The sequence below is a fragment of the Trichosurus vulpecula genome, chromosome 2 (genome assembly GCF_011100635.1).
Source record: "Trichosurus vulpecula isolate mTriVul1 chromosome 2, mTriVul1.pri, whole genome shotgun sequence".
Lineage (NCBI taxonomy): Eukaryota > Metazoa > Chordata > Mammalia > Diprotodontia > Phalangeridae > Trichosurus > Trichosurus vulpecula.
The window spans coordinates 316,154,918-316,176,702 of NC_050574.1; the positions used below are offsets into that span (position 1 = coordinate 316,154,918).

The following is a 21,785-nucleotide window of genomic DNA, read 5'->3' on the forward strand; positions in this document are numbered from 1 at the left end:
TTACTAAATCAGTTTCTCACAGACCAATAAGCAACATCAAGAGGACAGCAACTATTTCTAAACTGCTAAAGCAGCAGGCTGGGGGAAACCTCCTGTCTAAAAAGGCTGTAGTTACTAAAAACAACAGTATAAGAGGTTTGATCTATTTAAGAATTATAGATTAAAATCATTTTTAAGCCTATCTATACACCATACTGACTTATACCTCAATATATATTTACACAGATATATATGATATTGAAGTTACTTGAATTTGTGAAGTGTCCAGCCCTTTTAAAATGTTTCCTTAAAAATTCCAATTTGTAAACAAGATTGATTTCATATGGTCCCCTTCATGCACTCTATGTTCTAGCACATTTGGCATCCTCAACATTCCCCATAGGTCATTTTTCATCTCCACTGTCTTTAGACAGATTGTCCTTCAGACCTGTATGTCCTTCCTCCTAATCTAGACACATCTTGGAATCCTTGGCTATCTTCACAAGGCTCAGATGAAGTGCTAACTTCTCCCAGAATTCATTCATGATTCCCCTAGTTATTAGTGATCCCTCAAATTATTTGTCTTGTATATATTTTTGTATTTATTTGGCACAGTGCCTGGCACTTAGTAGGCAAAAATAAATGCTTATTGAATTAAACTAGATTATCAGCTCCATGATGGCAGTCAGTGTCTTAACCCAGAACCCTTCATAGAATACCATGCAAAACTTCAGAAAATCCATGATTTTATCCACCTGAATGATACTCCCACTGACAAACACTGTAACAACTTCATATCTCAATAAACAGTTTCAAGAGTAAGTGTGGTCAAAAGAAAAAAAAACCCAGCTAGGCAACCTTCCAGTGCACAATGATTCAGTTATTCAAGTGGGAAAGTCTTGGGATGTAATTCTAAGTTCTCTGATGACACATTCAAAGTGAAAGAAGGACTGAAACAATACACTAAAATCCTTCCACCATTAGGATTCTATTCCCTCATACTTCCTTCCATACCTCAGGAGATGGTGTGGCATAAGCTGTATAAGGAGGAGGAGATGAAGCAACAGCAGTCTCATCATACATGACTTCTGAGCCAACATAAGCCTACATAAGAGGAAAGAAAGGAAGAAAAAAGATCATTTTAGGAGTATGAAAAACTGGTCAAAAGTATACTGCATACATACTTTATAATCACAAACATATTAAAATGATACAAGCTCACTCATAAACGGGAAATGTAAATGCACTCACTGAAATAAGCAGAAAGGAAAAAACAAAAAGTATCAAACCTGTAGGATGAAAGACATTGACTAGTAATGTCTACAAATTTTTATGGTATCATTTACAACAGCATAATGTTCATATGGATAAAGACCTTCAAAAAAGACTACCAAAAAATAAAAAGTTCATAAAGCTATTTAAAGCCTTTTATGAAGTCATACTCATATATTTTTTGCTGTTAAAAGAGACTTAAGAAGTCATCTGCCAGTGAAAAAAGCTGGAATCTGAAAAAAAAAAAGCTTAACACTCCTTAGCACTCTGTTCTAGAAACTTTAAAGGGATAGACACTGTAGTTTGTTACAGCAACATATTTCTTTAAGTATGCTATGTTTATTTGTTTGTTTGTTTTTTGAGGGGGGGAAGGCAGGGCAATTGGGGTTAAGTGACTTGCCCATGGTCACAGGGTTAGTATGTCAAGTGTCTGAGGCTGAATTTGAACTCAGGTCCTCCTGACTCCAGGGTCGGTGCTCTACTCACTGCGCCACCTATCTGCCCCTAAGTACGCTATGTTTAACTGCTCCCTGGTTAAAAAAAAAAACCTGCACTTCTCCCCCTCTTAGTTATATGTATGCATAAGTATATGTATATATGTATATGTGTATGTGTATTTACATACATACATATATGTACAAACACGAACACAAAAAGAGGAACCATAGCAGACTCCTAACACTCACTATAGAAATAAACAGTGCTAATCCAGGGCAAAATTGGGTTTAACATGAAAGAGGCATGATGTGCATTGCCTGCAAGCTTATAAGAGTAAGTCAGAAAAAAAATTTTTTTAATTTTCTTCAGTTTTCACAATGTTCATTCCCATGTGTATTTAAACTGTCTTTACTTTTCCTTTCACAGATAGAACCTCATATTTTGTTTTATCTGACAAAACAAAGGTTTAACACATTAAATGACTTATTAAAGCAGTGATATTTAGGAATAATGATACAATTTGTTAAAAAAATGAATACTACACTAATACTGACCTCTATAAAACTGGATACATCATATCAGTTACATACTTCAAGGTCAAAGAACACCTAATCCATTTCAGAATTTCAAGATGTACACATAGGAAACCTGAAAATACATTGCCTTGCTGGCACTTTTTGTATTTCAAACCAAAACAAAGTGTAATCTAATGGGCTACTTACTACACCTTGTAAAAAATTTATATATTTAAATATATATTTTTATATGTTATATTTATAATGTATAATATAAAAATTTATAATTTATACCAATAGTATGCCTATCAGAGGGTGGTAAGCTAGACGAAGCTACCTGATTAGCCACAGTCTAGTTAGCAGCACAAGGCCCAATCTGCAATTTACTTCCATTGTTTCCATCTGCCTATCCATGCAGCTAAGTAAGGCAATATGAGAGATATAATGAAGTAGCCCATGTTACCATTCCCATTTTCTTTGTTCCAACTTCCCCACCTTACTCCAGTAAAGCCATGTAACTGCCCATGTACAAATAATGACAGTCTGACCCTAAAAAGGTTGACGTATATACCAAACCTGAAAACTTACTGTATTTGTCCTGGCATCCTGGAGTGCAAATTTCCAGGCCCTGGAGAAGGAAAAATGGTAGTTTTACTTAAGGGTAAGTCATCCTTATTTTATTCGAAGTGCTGAATGACAATTAAAACCTCTTATAGAGGTCCACTTTATAGATTTAACTACATAGCCAGTAGCCCTTTGTACTTGAAAGACACTCAACAGAGAAATAGGAGGGGAAGGGGAGAAGGGAGAATTATTGGGAAGGTAGAATACGGGAGAGATTAGTTGTAGGAAAATAAACTCTAAGGATGTACAAAAATATTTATAGTTCTTTTTAAGGTAGCAAGAATAGGAATCTGAGACAACAACAAAAAATGATGAATGAGATGGTTTCAGAGAAACCTGGAAAGACTTATATGAACTGATGCAGACTAAAGTGAACAGAGTAAGAACAACAATTTATACAACGAAAATAATTTTGCAAAGATAAGACATAGAAACTCTGATCTGCATTATAACCAACCATGAGTCCAGCAGAATAATGATGAAACCTGCTACCCACCTCCTCATAGAAAACCAAGGCTTGGGAATGAAAAATGATTGATGGATAGATACACAGATATTTGCACATGGCCAAAGTGGAAACTTATTTTGTTTTGACTATACATGTTTGTAAAAGGAGTTTTATTGTTCTTTCTCAATTTCAGGGGTAGAGGCAGAGGAGTAGAGGATGAGAAAATAGATTTTTGCCAATTAAAAAAAGTAAAATTTAATTTAAAGGATATGGGGTGAGTGGGGTACAAATCTAAGCTTGACATAAGGAAAATCTTTAGAAATATTAAAAAATGGAATGGACTTCTTTGGGTGGTAGTTACCCTCATGTCTGAAGGCTTTTAAGCAAAGGCTGCATTGGATGACTACTTGTCAGATAAAATATATAGAGAGAATTCCAAATTCCTCTTCAGGTATGAGTTAGACTGGATGGTCACAAAATTCCCTTATATCACTAGGATCTTGTGAGTCTTTGAATGTAAGCTAAAGCTCTCTACCAATCAGCTAGCTTTACATTTCAAAGATATTCCTTATTTTTATCAGACACATTGCAAACAGGCAGGGCAAAGCACAGGGTCTGCTGACCGTGTACCAAGTGTCATATTTAGAAGAAAGGTGCATTTTTAAACTAGACATCATCATTCTATTCAACCATGCTGCTTTAGTATATATTCTAGCATCATGACACTGAACTGCATAAATCACCTTTAAAGCCTGACAGCCAGGCAGTTTTTCCATCAGTTTCTGAAAGCAACACATAGATCAGAATGTGCCCTTAGAAATTTCATGTTTACACTACAATAACTAATGACCTGCAATAATTGAAACTCAAAATAAAACTCAAAGAAAAGCCAACAAGCATTGTAGAGTTTTTGTGTGTTGAGAGTGAAACGATGTACAATAAGGATACTCTGACATAAAATGACATATGGGGTCTTGTGAAATTGTCCTACCAAGGGCAAGATATAATTTCAGATACAATATAAATAACATAACAACCTCAGATGTTGAATACATAAAATACATTCAAATCTACTGTAGCTATAACCAACCCATAACAATGGAACAGATGAAATCTACCTATTATCTCTCAACTTCATCTTCCTCAATTTCAATTATTCCTATAATTTCACTAAGAGAGAGAGAGAGAGAGAGAGAGAGAGAGAGAGAGAGTGAGTGTGTGTGTGTGTGTGTGTGTGTGTGTAAAATAGACACATTTAAGGTTTTCCTCCTTTTAGTCCCCCAGCCCATCTTCAGATGGAGGTCAAAATGAACAGGGAAATGACCAAAGGAACAATCAAGCAACAAGCATTTAATAAGCACCTACTGTGCACCAGAAACTGGCCATAGTAGACAAAACTGAAAGTTTCTGCCTTCAAGGACCTTGCATTCAACTAGGAAAAATAACATGGTCAAATAAATAAATATAAGATATAGTGAACCAGAAGAATTTCTATTTTATTTTGAAGAAAACAGGATGCCAGTGCGGATTTTAAGACCTAGTCAGAGCTGTGCTTCAGTAACAGCACTTCGATAGCTGTGTGGAGGAGGATGGATTAGAGCTGGGAAAGACCTGAGGCAAAGAGTTCACTCAGGAGGCCTCAGCATTTGGCCAGTGATGAAGGTATGAACTAGGGCTGTGGCTACATGTGAGAGACAAAGGGGACACATATGAGAGATATGAAAACAGAACTAAAAAGACTTAAGTGACTGAATATGAGGATGAAAAAAAGTGAAAAATCTCAAGGTTGCAAATCTCAGTAACTGGAAGAACAATACTGCCCTCAATTGGAGGAAGAAGATGAGAAGCAAAGGCCTACATAATGTAAATGTTAATGCTCTTTTCTTTTCAAAAAGGTCAGAGTTTCCACTGGTTTTTCTTTCTTAAAAAGATAAAAAATGGAAATAACCAAAAAATAAGCAGAATTTAAGAACACTTATTTAACTCTGCCTGCTAACCAATTTGTATTCAAGATAAAATATTCACCAAACTGAAAAAGAAAGCATAAAGCAATTGTACAGTTGCTAAGTGAAGTCATTCTCATTACAAAGCAATACTACCAAGGAAGCCCAGGAGAATCAGAAAATAGAATCACAGTAATTAGAGATGGAAAAGACCTATTAAAGTTTCCCTCATCCATCCTCCTATAGTCATTTAGTCTACAGCCTGAAGGGAAACTCTCCTCCTACTTTTTCCAACTCCACCCCCTCAACAACATAAGTTTAATTGGAAATCACATCAGAAAATATTCTTTCAAATCAGACATGCAAAAGAGAACAACACTTACAAGCAATCATCTTCACTTTCTGCACAAAGATTGATAGTTTTCCCATCTCGGCAAACAATTTGCAGTATGCGGTCTTTTGGCTTACCCTCAGGAGGATGAAAATCTATGAGGAAAAATCAGAAGGGGTTTAGAAGAGTGGGAGACTTTAAGTAACACAAAAAAAAAATGAGACCAAGTCACATATTAAAGACATGCTCTCAAATCAGAGAAACGCCTGAATAAAAGAAGTAGTGTGCTTTCTGAGAGATTTAAAGCAGAAATGAGAAATGAAAGCAAAGTTCCTTTTTCAGTCTACATGAGTAAATAAGGAGACTTATTCATCACAGCACCATCAAGAGGCAACTGCTCACCTAGTACATAAATCAACAGAGATAATGCCCCATGCAAAAAGAAAAAAAAAAAAAAAGAACGCCTTGATGCCAAAGTTGCCACTAACTATACACTAAAGAGAGAAATGACACCGTGCTTACATTGAAAACAACCAGTGGTTAAAAATGTAGTTAAGCGCTAAAATGTAGGTAGCGAACAAGTCTTTTCTCTCGCCATAATCAAACACAAAAGTTACAATTTTATTTTCATTCAACTTGCTCAAGGGAAATAAAATTTGAGATTTAAAATATTTTTTCTAAAGAATGCTATTTCCATACAAAGGGATGTGTAGAACACACGATGGCTGCCTATACCCAAATTCAACGTAATATATTACACAAAATGAGCTAAAGCTTTATTTAGCAGCAAGTATGAAAAAAGGATAATTTTAACTAATGGGAATGAGAACCCAGACTTTATGAAATACAGCAGAAATAAAACCTGTATTCAAATTCCATCTACATGACCCTGGCACTTAAGTTCCCTAACATTAGCTGTCAAATAAGAGAGTTGGACGAGGATTCAGGGGTGGAGATCCTGCAGCCTCACATGGCCTTCTAGGTCTTTGCGTGAAGCCTTTTGACTGAGTCCAAGTTTTACAGAACAAATCCTTTTAGGAGCCACAGGTTCCCCACCTCTGGACTAGACAGTCTGAGATCCCTTCCAATTCAAGATATCTGATCCTATAAACATTCTTGTTTATCATAAAATACAAGCAATCAGATTTTGGCAAGATTTTTCTGTAGGTTCATACAGCTATAAGCCAAATGTGGGTGGTGGAAGACAGACTGGCAAATTGACATAAATACCAATACTGGAACTTCAATGTAGGGTACAGGGTAGAAGAACAGAACTAGTCAAATATATTATCTCTAAAGTCCCTTCATGGTCTGAGATTCTATGACTCTCTAAAATGTTGCATAGTGTAGTGTAAAGAACATTGGATTTGGGTGTCAGGAAACCCAGGTTCAAAGCCTACCTAACACACAGAGCTGTAAGACCATGAACAGACCACTTCTCCTCTCTCAGCTGCAGTTTCTCATCTGTGAAATGAGGCTAGTATTTCTGGTACTACCTACCTCACTGAGGGTCACACCTCAGTCATCATGTTTAAATGTGAACCTTGTTATTTACTAGGCCAGGGGAGGGGAACCTGTGGTCTCAAAACCACATGTGGCCCTCTAAGTCCTCAAGTGTGCCCCTTTGACTGAATCCAAAAACTTCACAGAACAAACCTCCTTCATAACAGGATTTGTTCTATAAAACTTAAGACTCAGCCAAAAGGCCATACCTCATGACCTAGGAGGCCAAGTGCAACCTCAAGGCCACAGGTTGCCTACCCCTGCACCAGGCAATGCAAGAGATAAGGTTAAACAGTCACAAAAGCTGCCTTCTATCCTTTGGAGGTTTATAATTATTCTTCCATAAGGGTTTCAAATACTTAATTTCCTCAGCTTGTATTTTGTGAGACAGGGCCAGATGTCATAGACCCTTTTCCTACAAGACAAACCATATAAAGTACTTTGTCAACTTTAAAGCACTACATAAATGATCATTATCATTATTTATAGCTCATTAGTTATTAATGAAAAATGTAAGGGTGAAATATAAAAGTTTCAAAATTCTGAAATAATTTCAACTACCTTAGGAAGAAGTTAAAATAAGAATGTATAATTTTTACATCTCATAATGGTTAACTATTATAAACTGCATAAAACACCAAACGAAACTTTGAACTGATACATCACAAACTGACTGACTCGTACCTTTTCATTATTACAAAGTTTGGGGAGCAGGGGCCTTTCAGAGATTCAAACATATAAACATATAGGCAGAAATGCAACTTATACCATACACTGCCCATTGATAAACTCCTATTATATGGAATCCCAAGATTAAATGTCAGGACTTCCAACAGGACTTATATAAGAGTTTCATTTCAATCTATTAATCAAGTACAAAATGTTAAAAGTAAATACAAAAATATCTACTAAACTAATCAATCAAAGGAAATAGAAGAAAACGCATGAAGCAAAATTCTATTTACCCCGGCATTCATTTCCCATTCGGATGTTGATGCAGTCCACCAGCATGTGAATCTTATCTTCTACATTCTGCCTAGTCTGGTCATCATAATAGATTAGGTGGCCATCTGACCACAGATCAAACCAGTTTTTTTTCCACCGCTTCAAAATCGTGCCTGAATGAAACAGGAAGATGTTGCTTTGAATAAAAATAACTCATCAGCTTGTTCTCTAATTTAACAATACTGTAATGTAAACAAAAGAAATTATCCCATTTGTCCCTTTAGTTAGGCTACTAAGGAACTTTCACTAAGCAATCAAAAAATAAAATAGGGCACAGCAAAATAAAACTGCAGTTATGACAGGGTCCACTGTGCTATTTTACACATAATATCCACCAAAGTGTGGTCCATTCACGGCAAAATCAAAAAATAAGTTAAGCAAGGAATATTAAGTATTGATTTGAGCTAAAGAAATCTATCTCCCATTCATTTTCCTATACTCAACCACTCACGGGAACTCTCAATATGCTGGCTTAGCCCCTTGAAAGATTAAATTTTAGGTCTCTCTTAGCCCTAAAGAGATCTCTTATGATATCTGTCCCAGTAAAAGCACTTTCCCTCCAACCTTTTTCAAAACATTTTCACATACTTGCTGATTGTCTGACAGATATATCTTGAAGATGGGGAACAACACTCGACCTGGAACCAGAAGACCTGGATTCAAGTCATGGCTAGTGAGCTCTATATCTTGTGAGCAGGTAACTTCAAATGTCCTGTGTCTTCATTTCCGTGAAGTCTGAAATAACTTATCTTGCCTCTGTCACAGAGAGGCTCAGAAGAGAGTCCCCTGAAAACCTAAATGCCCTATGTAAATTTTCTATTATTCTTAACTATTATGATGCATAACAGGCCTGGACCTCAGGCTTAATGGAAAAGATGCGACTGTCTGATCATGTGATTTAGTGTTTGAAGGAACCCTAGCATTCAACTAACCCTCTCATTTTAAAGAAAAGAGAATTGATGTTACAAAGTCAAATGTTAAAAAGGAAAAAAAAGTAAATTGTTCTTTTCACCACTAAATAAAGTAGTGGAAAATATTCATAAGGTAATTGCTCTTTCATAGAGTAATAAGAATGCAGATATTGGGATGTGAGGGTGGGAATTTAGAACTCAAAATCTTATAAAAGTAAACGTTGAAAGCTTAAAAAGAATTAATTTAAATCTTTAAAAAGAATGCAGACATTCTAAGAGTTGTATCTATACTTTGTTCAAAGTATCACAGAGTCAGAGAAGATCTTAAACAAGCATTATCTGGTCTAGTCCCATTTTCATGTAGGTCAAACTTAAACAACCCTAGATAATCCAGTCGCTTCTGAGTTAATACTTTAGCTGAATTCAGAAGTCGACATAATTATTTTAAAAGTTAAATTTATGTCTCTGAATAGCATTTGTTGTTATGTGTAGCCCTGTGGGTGGATATAATAAATATTTCTTAAGTACCTTCTATGTGCTAGGCACCGCTAAGCACTGGGGATACTAATTCTTAAAAAGACAGCCTCTACCTTCAAGGAGCTTAAAATCTAATGGAGGAAGAGAACATACAAAAGAAAGCTGAAAGCTTCCCCTCCCTCACTGCTCCCCGAAGCCCCAGGATATCATGATTTGACAAAGATGATGGAATCTAAACCAAACAGGGGATCTGGTGGCAAATTAAGAGACTGCAGTGATTTTGAGCCCTCTATTATGGGAAGAGTTTTTAGTTCACCCTGCAATCTGAGGGGCAAAAACACCTGAAGATACAGATGAGCTGTGAGTATCAACGCTGAAGCAATCTGCATGACGTGCTCAAACAGAGTAGAGCAGCTAGTAGCAGATGAATAGTCTCACAAATAATAAGGCAATCTCCTACCTCTTAACCCCAGAAATGTGGCTAGGTAGTTTGGGCAGTGAAGAGATGATTTTGCTTGGGACCACAGGCTGGGAAATAAGTAGCCAAAACGTGAAAGATAAAGCTAAAACTGTCTTTCAATCTTCTTTAAATGAGAAATCAGATTTGTTCAATGAGATTCTTTGGGGGCTAAGATTTAGAGTAGAATAGAGATTTAGTCTTGGATAAACTCACTGAACCCATTATTCAACTCAACAAACATTAAGTGCCTACTATGTGCAAAGCACTCTGCTAAAGCTCCAGGGAAGATACAAGCTTTTAGATAAGATCTGGTCCCTTGCCCTTTATGGAGTTTACAGGTTATAAGTCTTTGTCACTATGTCTGATATTTGGACAATTCAGAATCAGGTCGTTTTCATCTCCACAAATAATTTAAACAATGCCCACATCCAAACTGGGCCAGTTCTTTATACAAGCTATGAACTAGTTTTCTGAGGAAAGGGAACAAGAGTAGAAGACTTATATGACCTGCCCATAATCAACAGGTGCTGGAACTAAAATTCAACCCAGATACATTTACTCCAAATTCAATGCTGGATTGTTGTTGGTTTTTTCCCCATTATACCACGAGCTCTGGGAGCTATGAAAATTCTTCCTAAAGAAAATTTAAGAACTTGGTCATATAATTCTATGTTTACTTTTAAAAGTCTGTTTCATAAAAGATCTATTCTAGAATTTATTAAGAAGGTATAAAAATAGATTAAACTCATCACTCACTTTGTCGAAGCAGCCAACCACTCTTCACAAATGCCATCCCTTCACCTTAGAGAGAAAAAAAGGATTAGAAATCTTGCACTCTAGCCCTAAGAATAACTACACATAACTTTAATTTTACCAAAATCACAAACTAAAAGGGTCAGATCAAAAAAAAAATTTTCAATTTAATAAGTATTTATTTATTAAATAGCTCCCACATGCTGTACATTGTGCTCCTTCCCTGCAAGTGCTAGCTTGTCTTATTGGTCATAGCCCAATAGTCATACTTACTAATGATCAAATCTAACTATACTGGAGCCCAAGAGAGAGATCTAGATATATAAGACTGAGAGTCATCTATGTAAAAGTAATAATTAAATCCATGAGTATTGATGAGGTAACCAAATAAATAGAACATGAGGTTCTAGTGTATTTCTATCACCATTAGTCACTAATTCTTAGACTTTACCAACTAACAGGTGGTGGAAAGCCTGGGCAAAGGATTCCTGAACCAACAACTAACTAGTTTTCCCCCTTTCCTTAATATCTGTTTTTTCTTTAAAAATGCAACTAATTTACCTTGCTCAGTTATTAATCTAATTTATCCTCACCACTATGACACAAAAGTAGCAAGCAACCCATTTTTCGAGGGTACTGAAGCACACAGCTTAAACAGTCTCCTTGGTAATTTAAGCATAAAGGTGAAAGAGGATCCAGAAAGAAAATCTGATGCCCTAATCCGCAATCCAGCTGTTCATATTAGACACACCTGTTTTCTGAAAGCTTCCTATTCTCAAGGATCCAGATACATAGCTCCTAAATATGTATACACTTAACAGCACCCAATTAAAGTCATATCTTATAACTGCTTGGGCTCTAGCTGACAAAAGCAATCACTTCAGAACAAAAACTGCCACTCTATTCCTGGTGGTAGTATTTTAACAAGTGACTGGAAAGATGCCAGCTTCATTCTCCATCAATACCATGCAAATAGTCAAATGTTCTTAAACTGACAGAAATGCAAATTCAATGTGGCGTTGGGAAAATTAAAATTGTACTCTGTGTGCCTTGTGGCTTAGCCATTAAAGGTTTTTAAATAACTTTAACCAGCAATTTTGTTGATGATGTACATCCTAACAGGTGACTTTCTGTTTAACCACAGGTTGGTTTTCCTACAATTGAAGTTTCATAGACACAGAGTTTTGAAAACATTTATTAGGTACCATTAAAATTGGGTAATATTAGTAGTCTCTGTGCTAGATCTATGCTACACCACACAGTAAAATGACAGATAATTTCCAGGAGAGTTACAAAATCAATACCCTATTCATTCATAGTAAACTCCAAAGGTGGATTTATAAATGTAAATGTTTCTTTTCACGTGTCTCAGACAGCTGTTATAGTTCAACCTGAAAAACAGGCAACAGACTAATTTTCTCAAGTTCCCCTTTCAATCCTATTAAAATGTTACTTTCAATTCATTCCTGTTTACTCTGCTATTGGTGGAAATAAGATCATGAGATAGAAGATAAAAGAGAGGGATGGATAAATTCTTTTTGCACCAACTTCTATAGAAGGTACAATAAGCATTTTGCCAGCTCATTTTCAAGAGTCTTTTCTCCTGTTCTGTTTGGGATTATGATTTTGTTAACCTATACAGTTTCTGTTTTCTGTGTCACAGTAGTAATACTACTTTATCTCTCTTTTAAATGTTATTATTTGACCAGCAACTATTATAATAGCTGTAACTCATTAAACTAAAAAGAAAGCAGAAAAACAAACTAGTGTCAGTAGAGCAATGTTTCTTACTGCAATTCAGGCTCCAAAGTGCAGTATAATCAAATGTGGTATTATGAAAAATGACTTTTTTTGCTTGAGGCTAGAACAAACTTAATAGCATGGTGCAGGAGAATCTCAAGAATAATGAGGGGCTGACTCAAGTCCAACGCTGGCATACTGAATACTGAATACCAAATACCACTGGAAGATGTCCTTAAAATAGGCTCCCTCAGGACCAGAAGGCGTAACTTCTACATAAAACATCTCAGAATAGAAATTTTTTTCTGCTTCAGAGTCCAAAGGAAAATTGTTTCTGCAGATTTTCAACACTGTATTTAATAACAACACTCTGCTATCCGCTGTAGTTTTCCAATTTCAGATTCCCCAAATCAGCTCTAAAATCCTAACCATTGCATTAAAAAATAAACGTAAAAATCTACATACCACAAATTGCATATGAAAATACATCTATTTTCCTCTGAGCTAGAAAGTCTCTTCCATACTAAAAAATCTCATTTTCGGAAATGGCTTCTTTTCTCCTTTGGTTTATAATCAATTTTCTCTACAAAGTAGTAGTTATAGTATACAATTTTAAAAACTGTCTTGAAACTTGCATATTATTTTGAAAACTCTAGGTTTACTATGATAAAAGTAAAGCAATAATCTCAAGTGAAACTGATTATACAGAAACACAAATTAGTTAAAAACCCTGGATTGTATATTTGCTTTGTAAAGCAAATAAGCATCACATAATGGTAACAGAAAAAACATAAAATAGAACCCTCTAACTCAAACTCATATTTTGTAGCTATCTGCTTCGGTAAGAAGAATGTTCTTCAACCTGAAAAGGGTAGAACACACAATACATAACCTGAAAAGGGTAGAATACAAATACATAACATAATTAAAGCCTGAGGCTGGTGAGAAATAAAATTAATGAATTATAAATGTTAATGAGATCTTATTAATCCTGGTTCCATATAATGCCCCTCCCCCCAAAAAAAGCTTTTGCCTTTTTGGTTACCTCTTGTTTTCTTTCATATTGACCCATGTATGAATTTGCAACTTGATAATCGGCCAGCCAATGCTTGTCTGGATTGGACATTAAATTCTAGGTTTCTTTCCAACAGATTCATTTTGTCAAGGCTGTTACTAGGTATATCTCTCAACCTTATTAAATCTGCTTCCCAAACCCTTAGTTCCAGATGGCCAGCGGCCCCTGGATAAGAGAAAAATTGTGAAGAACAATATTTGGAAGGCTTTGTAATTGTGGAGATGGCTAGAGATTTAACTTCTGGGGGGGAATTTGGGAGAAAGAAAAACTTCAGCAGGGGAAGGAAAAAACTTACCCCAGAAGAAATAGAAGGATCTAGAGGGGAAGGAATAAAAATGAAGTTGATAGGGCACGGAAAAGGAAGTTAGGTCTGGCTGTCACTATGGTAATAAGGCAAAATGGTACTAATTAGGTGAAAGTTCTCGAGAACTGGCCAGAGAAACTATTAGCAAGAACAACAAAAAAGTGAGGATAGTACTTCCAGAAGCCATGAACAATAAGGAAATATTTGCAGTGACCTACATAGAACACAGAACCTTTGCCTTTCTGTCTTAGCCAAATCAATGTTAATTACAACAAAAGTATAGGCTAATCTCCCTCCTAGAAGAAAAGATAAAGGGAGCTCAAAAAATACCTCTGTACAATCCAAGTTATGAAGAAGAATGAAGTGTTCCTTTAAGAAACAAAAGAAATGTAAGTAACAGTTAATTCCTTCTTGCCCCGTGCCCACCCCCACCCCACCCCCCCCCCGCCACCAAGGGAATTGGCCACTCTGAAAAGGAGTAACTACTTATTGTCCAATAAAGATGTGGATGCCAAGGTGATGTCAGGTCAACTACAGAAAATCAAAAGGAAAAAAAAGTTCTGAGTGATGGTATGGTTAACGCTAAAGGATAGTGAGACAGCTATTAATTAATAGAGGGTTCTGCCATCTTTTCAAGGTATGTATCCATCAAGGTATGTATCCAGAATATGATAAACAGAACCTCACAAGATTTTTCTTTTTTTGGGGGGGGGGGGGGAGCAGGGGGGAAGTCAGGGCAATTTGGGGTTAAGTGACTTGCCCAAGATCACACAGCTAGTAAGAGTGACAAGTGCCTGAGGCTGGATTTGAACTCAGGTACTCCCAACTCCTGGGCTGGTGCGCACCACCTAACTGCCCCCAAATTTTTCAAACCAGGTAACTACTACCAACTTTCTGGTGACTCACATGTACACAAATTATAAGATCTCTAGAAAGCACTGAAAGCTTATGAATAGGCTTGGGGAAAAAAACTGAAGACTTAAGAAGCACTGATGGTACCTTCATCACTGTTGCTAAAAGAAGACAAGGTAGAGTTGAAAAGTGAACAGCTAGCTTATGAAAAAGCTGGTAAATGAAAAAGAGATTTGGCTTCTTGTATTAAAGCTTAAAATAAAGTAATGGTATGTTCCTGTCCGGCACTAGAAAGGTCTGATAAGAATACATCTACCCAATCTTGCAAATCTAATCAAAAGGGCTTAAATTGAAGAGAAGGAATGAAAACTGTCAACAAATGTACCCACCAGACCAGATAACAGAGATACAGAAGCTATTAGAAAAGACCATCAGCTGCACATATAATCTGTCGGTCTCTCTCTCACCCAACTGAAATCTGAAGGGTGAAATCTATACATATACAAATGCCCAAAGTACAGGAATGACTGTGATTTGATAAAATAGGATGAGAAACAAGATTGGCATATGACCCTGGGAAGATATACATTATTCAAGAGAAAACAAAATAGATAAAAGGGATAATGAAGTATGGCAAATATTGGAAGTAACAAAAATAATGCTATCACTGAAGTACTCAACAAACCACTCAGATAAATAAACCTGGGATGGGCTATGTTCTACATCGTACCTGGTTTTCACCAACTAAATAATAAAGGTAATGGCCATTTCATCTTAGAATTTGTGCCAAAGCTAGGGCAGCTAGGCATATTGTCTGACATGCCTAGATTTCAGTACAGTAGCTTTCAAAGGACTTTGAGTTTTAAAATTTAAGACTTTTGTTTTTAAATGTGCTGCCTTATATTTATAAATGCATTTATACTTTGGTCAGAACCAAAGAACTATTTTTAAAAATATGATGACAGAAGACATGTTGCCACTAAGATCATTAGAAGTAAAACAAACATCCCATAATGCTGTCTATATTTGAAATTTTTTTTCTCTATTGGGCTTTGACACTCTAATTAGGTTTGCAGATGTTTCATCAAAGTCATGACTATCAACACTTTTGCTTTCTTGTTTCTTCAGACATCTTAATATTACTCAATTATCCATAACGGATGTTAACATTAAAAATAAATAAACCTCTTGTATAGTCATGAATTATTTTACAAAAAAACTGCAAAGGCAGACTGACAACTCATTTATTAGTTTTGACCAATTTCTGGCAGTTCTTTGTACTGGCTGAAAACATACAGGGAGGCAAACAGTTTTTCTGTGTTTTCTTATTCTATCATTAAATCTTTTTCTTGGGAGTGGGGAGGGGGAAGATGGGAGTGGAGGATGGAATTCCAGGATTTTACATAACTTAAGTTTGACCACTGGGGTAGTTATTATGACAGATGTCATGCTTCTTCTGGTTGTCATTGCAGTTAATCTACTTTAGCCTAGTTAGGCTATGCCTGCTGATTTATTAAATTCAGACTGGAATCTAAATCACATTTGATATCCTTCTTCAATGGGTATTAATGTAAGAAGGGTCTAATGCAGGAGTATTTAACCTGGATCCCCAAGGGATCTAAGGATAGATTTCTAAGGTCCAAGGTTATCTGTAAACCTGAATGACAAAAAATTTTCATTAACCTCTAACTGAAATCCAGCATTTCCTCCAAATTTTTAAAAAAATATTACAAGAATCAATGTCTGTGGTTGCGTACAACGTTCTCCTGGTTCTGCTCCTCTTACTCAGCATCACATCCTGTAGGTCTTTCCAGGTTACTATGAAGTCCGTATCTTCCCCATTTCTTAAAGCACAACAGTATTCCATTACATTCAAATACCACAACTTGTTCAGCCATTCCCCAACTGATGAGCATCACCTTGATTTCCAATTCTTTGCTATCACAAAAAGAGCAGCTATAAATATTTTTGTACATACAGGTCCCTTTTCCACTTGTGTGATCTCTTTGGGATATAGCCCTAGGAGTGGTATTGCTGCATCAAAGGGTATGCACATTTTTATAGACACGGACTTCATAATAACCTGGAAAGACCTACGGGATATGATGCTGAGTGAGAGGAGCAGAACCAGGAGAACATTGTACACAAGCACAGGCATATTGATTCTGTGATGACTAACTTTGATAAACTTGGCTCTTCTGAGCAATACAAGGTTCAAAGACAGCTCCAAAGGACTCAGGATGGAGAGAGCTGGCTATATCCGGAGAAAGAACTGTGGGGTCTGAATGCACACTGAGGCAAACTATTTGCTCTCTTTTTTTTCTCCTTCTTTTTGGTTTTGTTTCTTCTCTCTCACAACTCATTCCATTGGTCATAATTCTTCTTTGCAACTTGACTATTGTGTAAATAAGTTTAATGCAAAGGTTTATGTAAAATCTATCAGACTGCATGCTATTTTGAGGGTGGGGAGGAGAGGAGGAAAGGGAAGAAAATTTTAAACTCAAGAATATGTAGAACTAAGTGTTGTAAACTAAAAATAAAAATCTAATTTAAAAAATATATATATATTACAAGAAAGGGTCAACAGGCTTCTCCAAACTGCCAAAGAAGTACAGGATGCAAAAAATGGTTAGAAATTCAAAGTCTACTATATCAAGCTTGAATCCAAAAGAAAACAGGTAAGGCTTCAGAAAATGAATGCAAGGAGAATCACAAAATAATAAAAGGAAGGTCTTCAGAAATGAAGTAGTTTAACTCTCTGATTTCACAAAGGGGAAACTGAAGCATGAATGGGTACGAATCCCTTTGTTTGTACAAGACCTGTCCAAGATCACATGGCTAGTTAGTGGTACAGAAAAGCCAGACAGTCTGACCTTCAGGGTTCTGTCCATTACACCACACAACCTCTTAAAGAATAGAAATTCATATGTCTTGCATTAATCTCGACTATCACAAGTCAGGATTCCTTACAAAAAAATGTGCCTGCACTATTAAACACCTACTTTCCTTGAATGAGCATTTTACACACCTGCACAAGAAAAAAGCAACTTCTAGATCAAAAAAATAAAAAGGAACTAAGGGATTATTTAGTCCACCCCTACTGTGGACTGTGAGCAAACCAATCTTTAAACACTCTTCCCTTTCCTTACACATTTTTAGGAAAAATACATCCCAACATATTTCTTCAAACTATATTCCAGTGTCTCAGAGATCTTAAATTAGGAAGGATTTTTTTTCCCTTTATTGCAGTTTAAACTTATTCTTCCTTGTCTTCTTCTTGGTGCAAATAAAAATAAGCTTTTCACCTTCCACAACACATTATCCCTTTTGCATAGCTGAATCTCCACTCAGCCCTTCCCTTCTTTAGTCTATATGCTTAGAGGCCATAATCTAGATACTTAAATCATTTTTTTTATCCTCTTCTCTTAGATCTTCTCCAAGTTTCCCATGAAATGTTTCAGTATGAAACCCAAAAGTGAAGATGGTATTTTTTTTTTGGAGGGAGGAGGTAAGGCAATTGGGGTTAATTGACTTGCCCAAGGTCACACAGGTAATAAGTGTCAAGTGTCTGAAGCCAAATTTGAACTTCAGGTCCTCCTGACTCCAGGGCTGGTGTTCTATTCACCACCCAGCTTCCCCGAAGATGGTATTCTAATAAAGCTCTGAACAAACCTGTGCACAGATTATCTTATGACTATTGGACGTTATAATACAATGCTTATTTACCTTTTTTTTAAACTATATCCCCTATTCCAAAAATGGCATGGTTCTTTTGTCGATAATGCCGAGATTATCTACTTCCAGCCTGAGAGACACAGCACATAACAACAGCATTGGATCTGGAATCTGGATGTTCACATCTCACCTCAAATACTGACTAGCTAATTATGGGACTAGAAAAAAGTTACCGAATTTCTCTGACACTTGGTTTCCTGATATGTAAAATGGGTATAACAGCATCCTCCTCACAGGAACGTCATGAGAATGAAGCATAATCATGCATGTAAAGTACAATATTAATAGAAGCCATTATTAACCTCTTAAATAGGTATTAGGTAATCTTACCTGTCACCGTTGAAGAACTAAGTGAAACACGCTTCCTCCTTAAATCTATCAGCTCTTACTTGCTCACACTCAACAACACATACAAGAGAGGCAGGGCGGCTACCCTTCTGTTCTTGGCAAGTATCATAACCTCTGGTACTGCTTGTATGGACATGGTCGACTGTGTAGAAGCATTAGACACCAGCGCCCATCCTTCTCCCAGAAACTTATTTCCTATCAGTTCCCATATGAGCCCAGCCTGCTTATCTGAAGCATGTTTCCACTACTGAAATTTTGATCTTTGTTAGTATAACTGTGTATTCAGAGAGCCGATTCAATGACTCAAGGTACTCCCTGTCTGATGGTGGTTCATGGTGGACTTTCTGAAAACATTCATCAAGGGCAATGAAAACTTAAGATGACTAAGTGCACCATCATATCATGTTCCTTGTGGCCTTTGGACACAATAAAACCTACTCTTTCAAGTCCTTTATTTGCCTCTCCAAGGACAGACTAAGAGTCATTCTTCCGTTTGGCTAAAATTCCTTTTTCTCTTCTGGGTTGCTGCTGTTTTTTCAAATAGAAAGACTATAAAGATTGATATGATTCAGTTCCTTCCATTTAAAGTACCTAATACTTAGAGATTGTGTGATTCTTGTTACTTTCTGCCCTTTCTTCTACTACTTTGCCACCATCACTTTAAGAGCCAAAGAGGGCTACAAAGGGCTGAGAGTCACTTTAATCTTTCTTTGTTTCATGGGTTAACCTGTCCAAAAACTTCAGGACCAAATGGCCTGTCTACTGGTGATAAGCCTTGCTATTCTTAGCTGAACTGGCCACCGGAGCACAGTCTGCCAGAACTTCCCTTTATGCCTTTCCAGCCATGGTAGAAATGTGCCAGAGCTTATATTCTGATGAAATAGGCTTTAAAAACCCAGAATCATCTCACCATCTCAATGAGGCACAGGACTGGACTTTGTGGACATAACAGTCTCTGTGAAATAAATAATAAAACCTACAACTGCAGAGAAAACCTCATAGTTCAGGTATTGGAGAGGAGCTTTTACTAGAGCACGCTAGAGTCAGGAAAGCTGATCTTCCCAAGTTTAAACCCAGCCTCAGACACGTACTAGCTGTGTGACCCTGGGCAAGTCACTTAACCCTGTTCACCTCAGTTTCTTCATCTGTAAAATGAGCTGGAGAAGGAAACGGCAAACTACTCTGGTATCTCTGCCAAGAAAACCCCAAATGCAGTCATAAAAAACCAAACATGACTGAAAAACCTCTGAACAACAACACAGATGGTCTTTTAAAAAAACAAAAAGTTCAAAACATACACCCAACTACTCAAAATATTTTAAATATCAACCTATGCTTAATTATAAGTAATTTTAAAAGAGTCAAGCCCAAATGGCCTACATACACTACCTATAAAGCCATATAATGCCATATTCAAAATATCTGGCCTTCCCCTAAATTTCCTACTGCACTTTAGTTCTAAATACTATTCTTTTGTTAGCATGAAGCAGAAGCAAAAAACCAAGTCATTCAAGTGTCACTGATTATTTAAGAAACTTGAAAGTCAAAAACGAATCTTCTCCAGAAAGCCACACATTAGAAGGGACAGAGGTTGGTTAACCAGCAAACAGCTGGAAAGAGAATAGGAGTATCAGGCAAGTTCATCTCTAACTTCAGTTCTTTCTAAACTCCAACCATTTCAAACTATCAAATCCTTCCACCATGCCTTCTACAAAAGACAGACTAAGCAGAAAGGGAAGGGAGGGGGCAGAGAAGGGAGAATCCAGCCTTTTGGGGGATGGGGGTGGGAGGGGAAGGACAAAGTGGATTATGGGAATATATCCTGCCTTTTTCACCCACTAAAACAGACAGCAGCATGTTCAACTAGGTCATTATTTTTAACAGCTGACTCCCCTGCTGCTCTCAGTAGTTATACCATATTACCAACTGACATTTTATAGAACAATTATTCTTAAATTCCTTTAGACAACCTTCAGGGCACAAAAAAAAACTACAGGAAAGAGAAAGGGAAAGGAATCAAATGTTACCTACTGAATGACAAGCTAATGAGTGGCAGGGTACAGCTTTCAGAGGAAGTCAAGAATAACTTTTATCATCCTGAGATGCAAAAAGACCACCAGACCAAGAGAGATCCCACAGTGGGGAAGCAAATGTTGGAAGTACATGAAAATTATTCTTTCTTTTCCTTGATAATAGAACAATAATAACGATAATAACAATAACAATCTTAACTATTTATATAGCACTTTCAGATTTGCAAAGAATTATATGTTCTATCTCATTTGTTCCAAGCATGACTAGAATAGCAAAATTAATGGTCCTTGGAGTTACATATTATAAAATATTGACTCACATGTGAAGATGCTGCCATCCACAAACCTCTGTCATTTCTATAATCATAACATTAATAGCTTAACTAGTTCTCCCATAGCCAACCAACCAAAATTGTCAATAGTCATCAAACAGTGCAAAGCTCTGGCATCATCTGCACCCTGTTCTAAGAAATTGAGTGGCCAGCTACAGAAGCATTAATATATATACAATGGGGCACACTTGCAGATTTCTTTCATATACATCATTACAGCCCTTTGGCAAGACACATCACCAAGGAGATGCTTACCAAAGGTATTCACTTATAGATGGCTTGCACAGTGGAGGGATGGAAGGGGATCTGCAGGTGGTAGTTCTCCAGATGCTCCTGTTTATAACACTATGGCAACTGTATCAAACCTCAGAAAGTTGCAGGGCCATTCATGGGGGTGGAGCCAAGATGGCAGCTGGAAAGCAGGGACTTGGGTGAGCTCCCCCACCAGGTCCCTCCAAAAACCTATAAAAAATAGCTCTGAACAAATTCTAGAGCTGCAGAACGCACAGAATAGCAGAGCAAAGCAGGGCTCCAGCCCAGGACAGTGTGGATGATCACTGCATAATGTCTATCCCACAGAGCTGGGTGCGGAGAGGAGCAGAGGAGCCAGGCAGAACAGGCCCTAGAGCCCTGAATCAATGAGCTGTGGCAGTTACCAGACTTCTCAATCCACAAACACCAAAGACAACAGAGAAGGTTAATGGGAA

The 21,785-nt window shown here is 36.9% G+C and overlaps 1 protein-coding gene across 1 annotated transcript in view; it reads right to left on the minus strand.

Annotated features, from left to right (window-relative positions):
* PLEKHB2 (pleckstrin homology domain containing B2) overlaps positions 1 to 21,785 on the minus strand; it is a 47,878-nt gene that overhangs the window by 13,958 nt on the left and 12,135 nt on the right. Inside the window, exons 2-6 of the mRNA XM_036745940.1 lie at positions 10,663 to 10,707; positions 8,019 to 8,171; positions 5,603 to 5,705; positions 2,793 to 2,832; positions 994 to 1,083 (exon numbers count right to left, since the gene is read on the minus strand). Coding sequence (XP_036601835.1) covers positions 994 to 1,083; positions 2,793 to 2,832; positions 5,603 to 5,705; positions 8,019 to 8,171; positions 10,663 to 10,699 — 423 coding nt within the window. The 5' untranslated portion in view covers positions 10,700 to 10,707. The remainder of the gene's footprint in view (positions 1 to 993; positions 1,084 to 2,792; positions 2,833 to 5,602; positions 5,706 to 8,018; positions 8,172 to 10,662; positions 10,708 to 21,785) is intronic.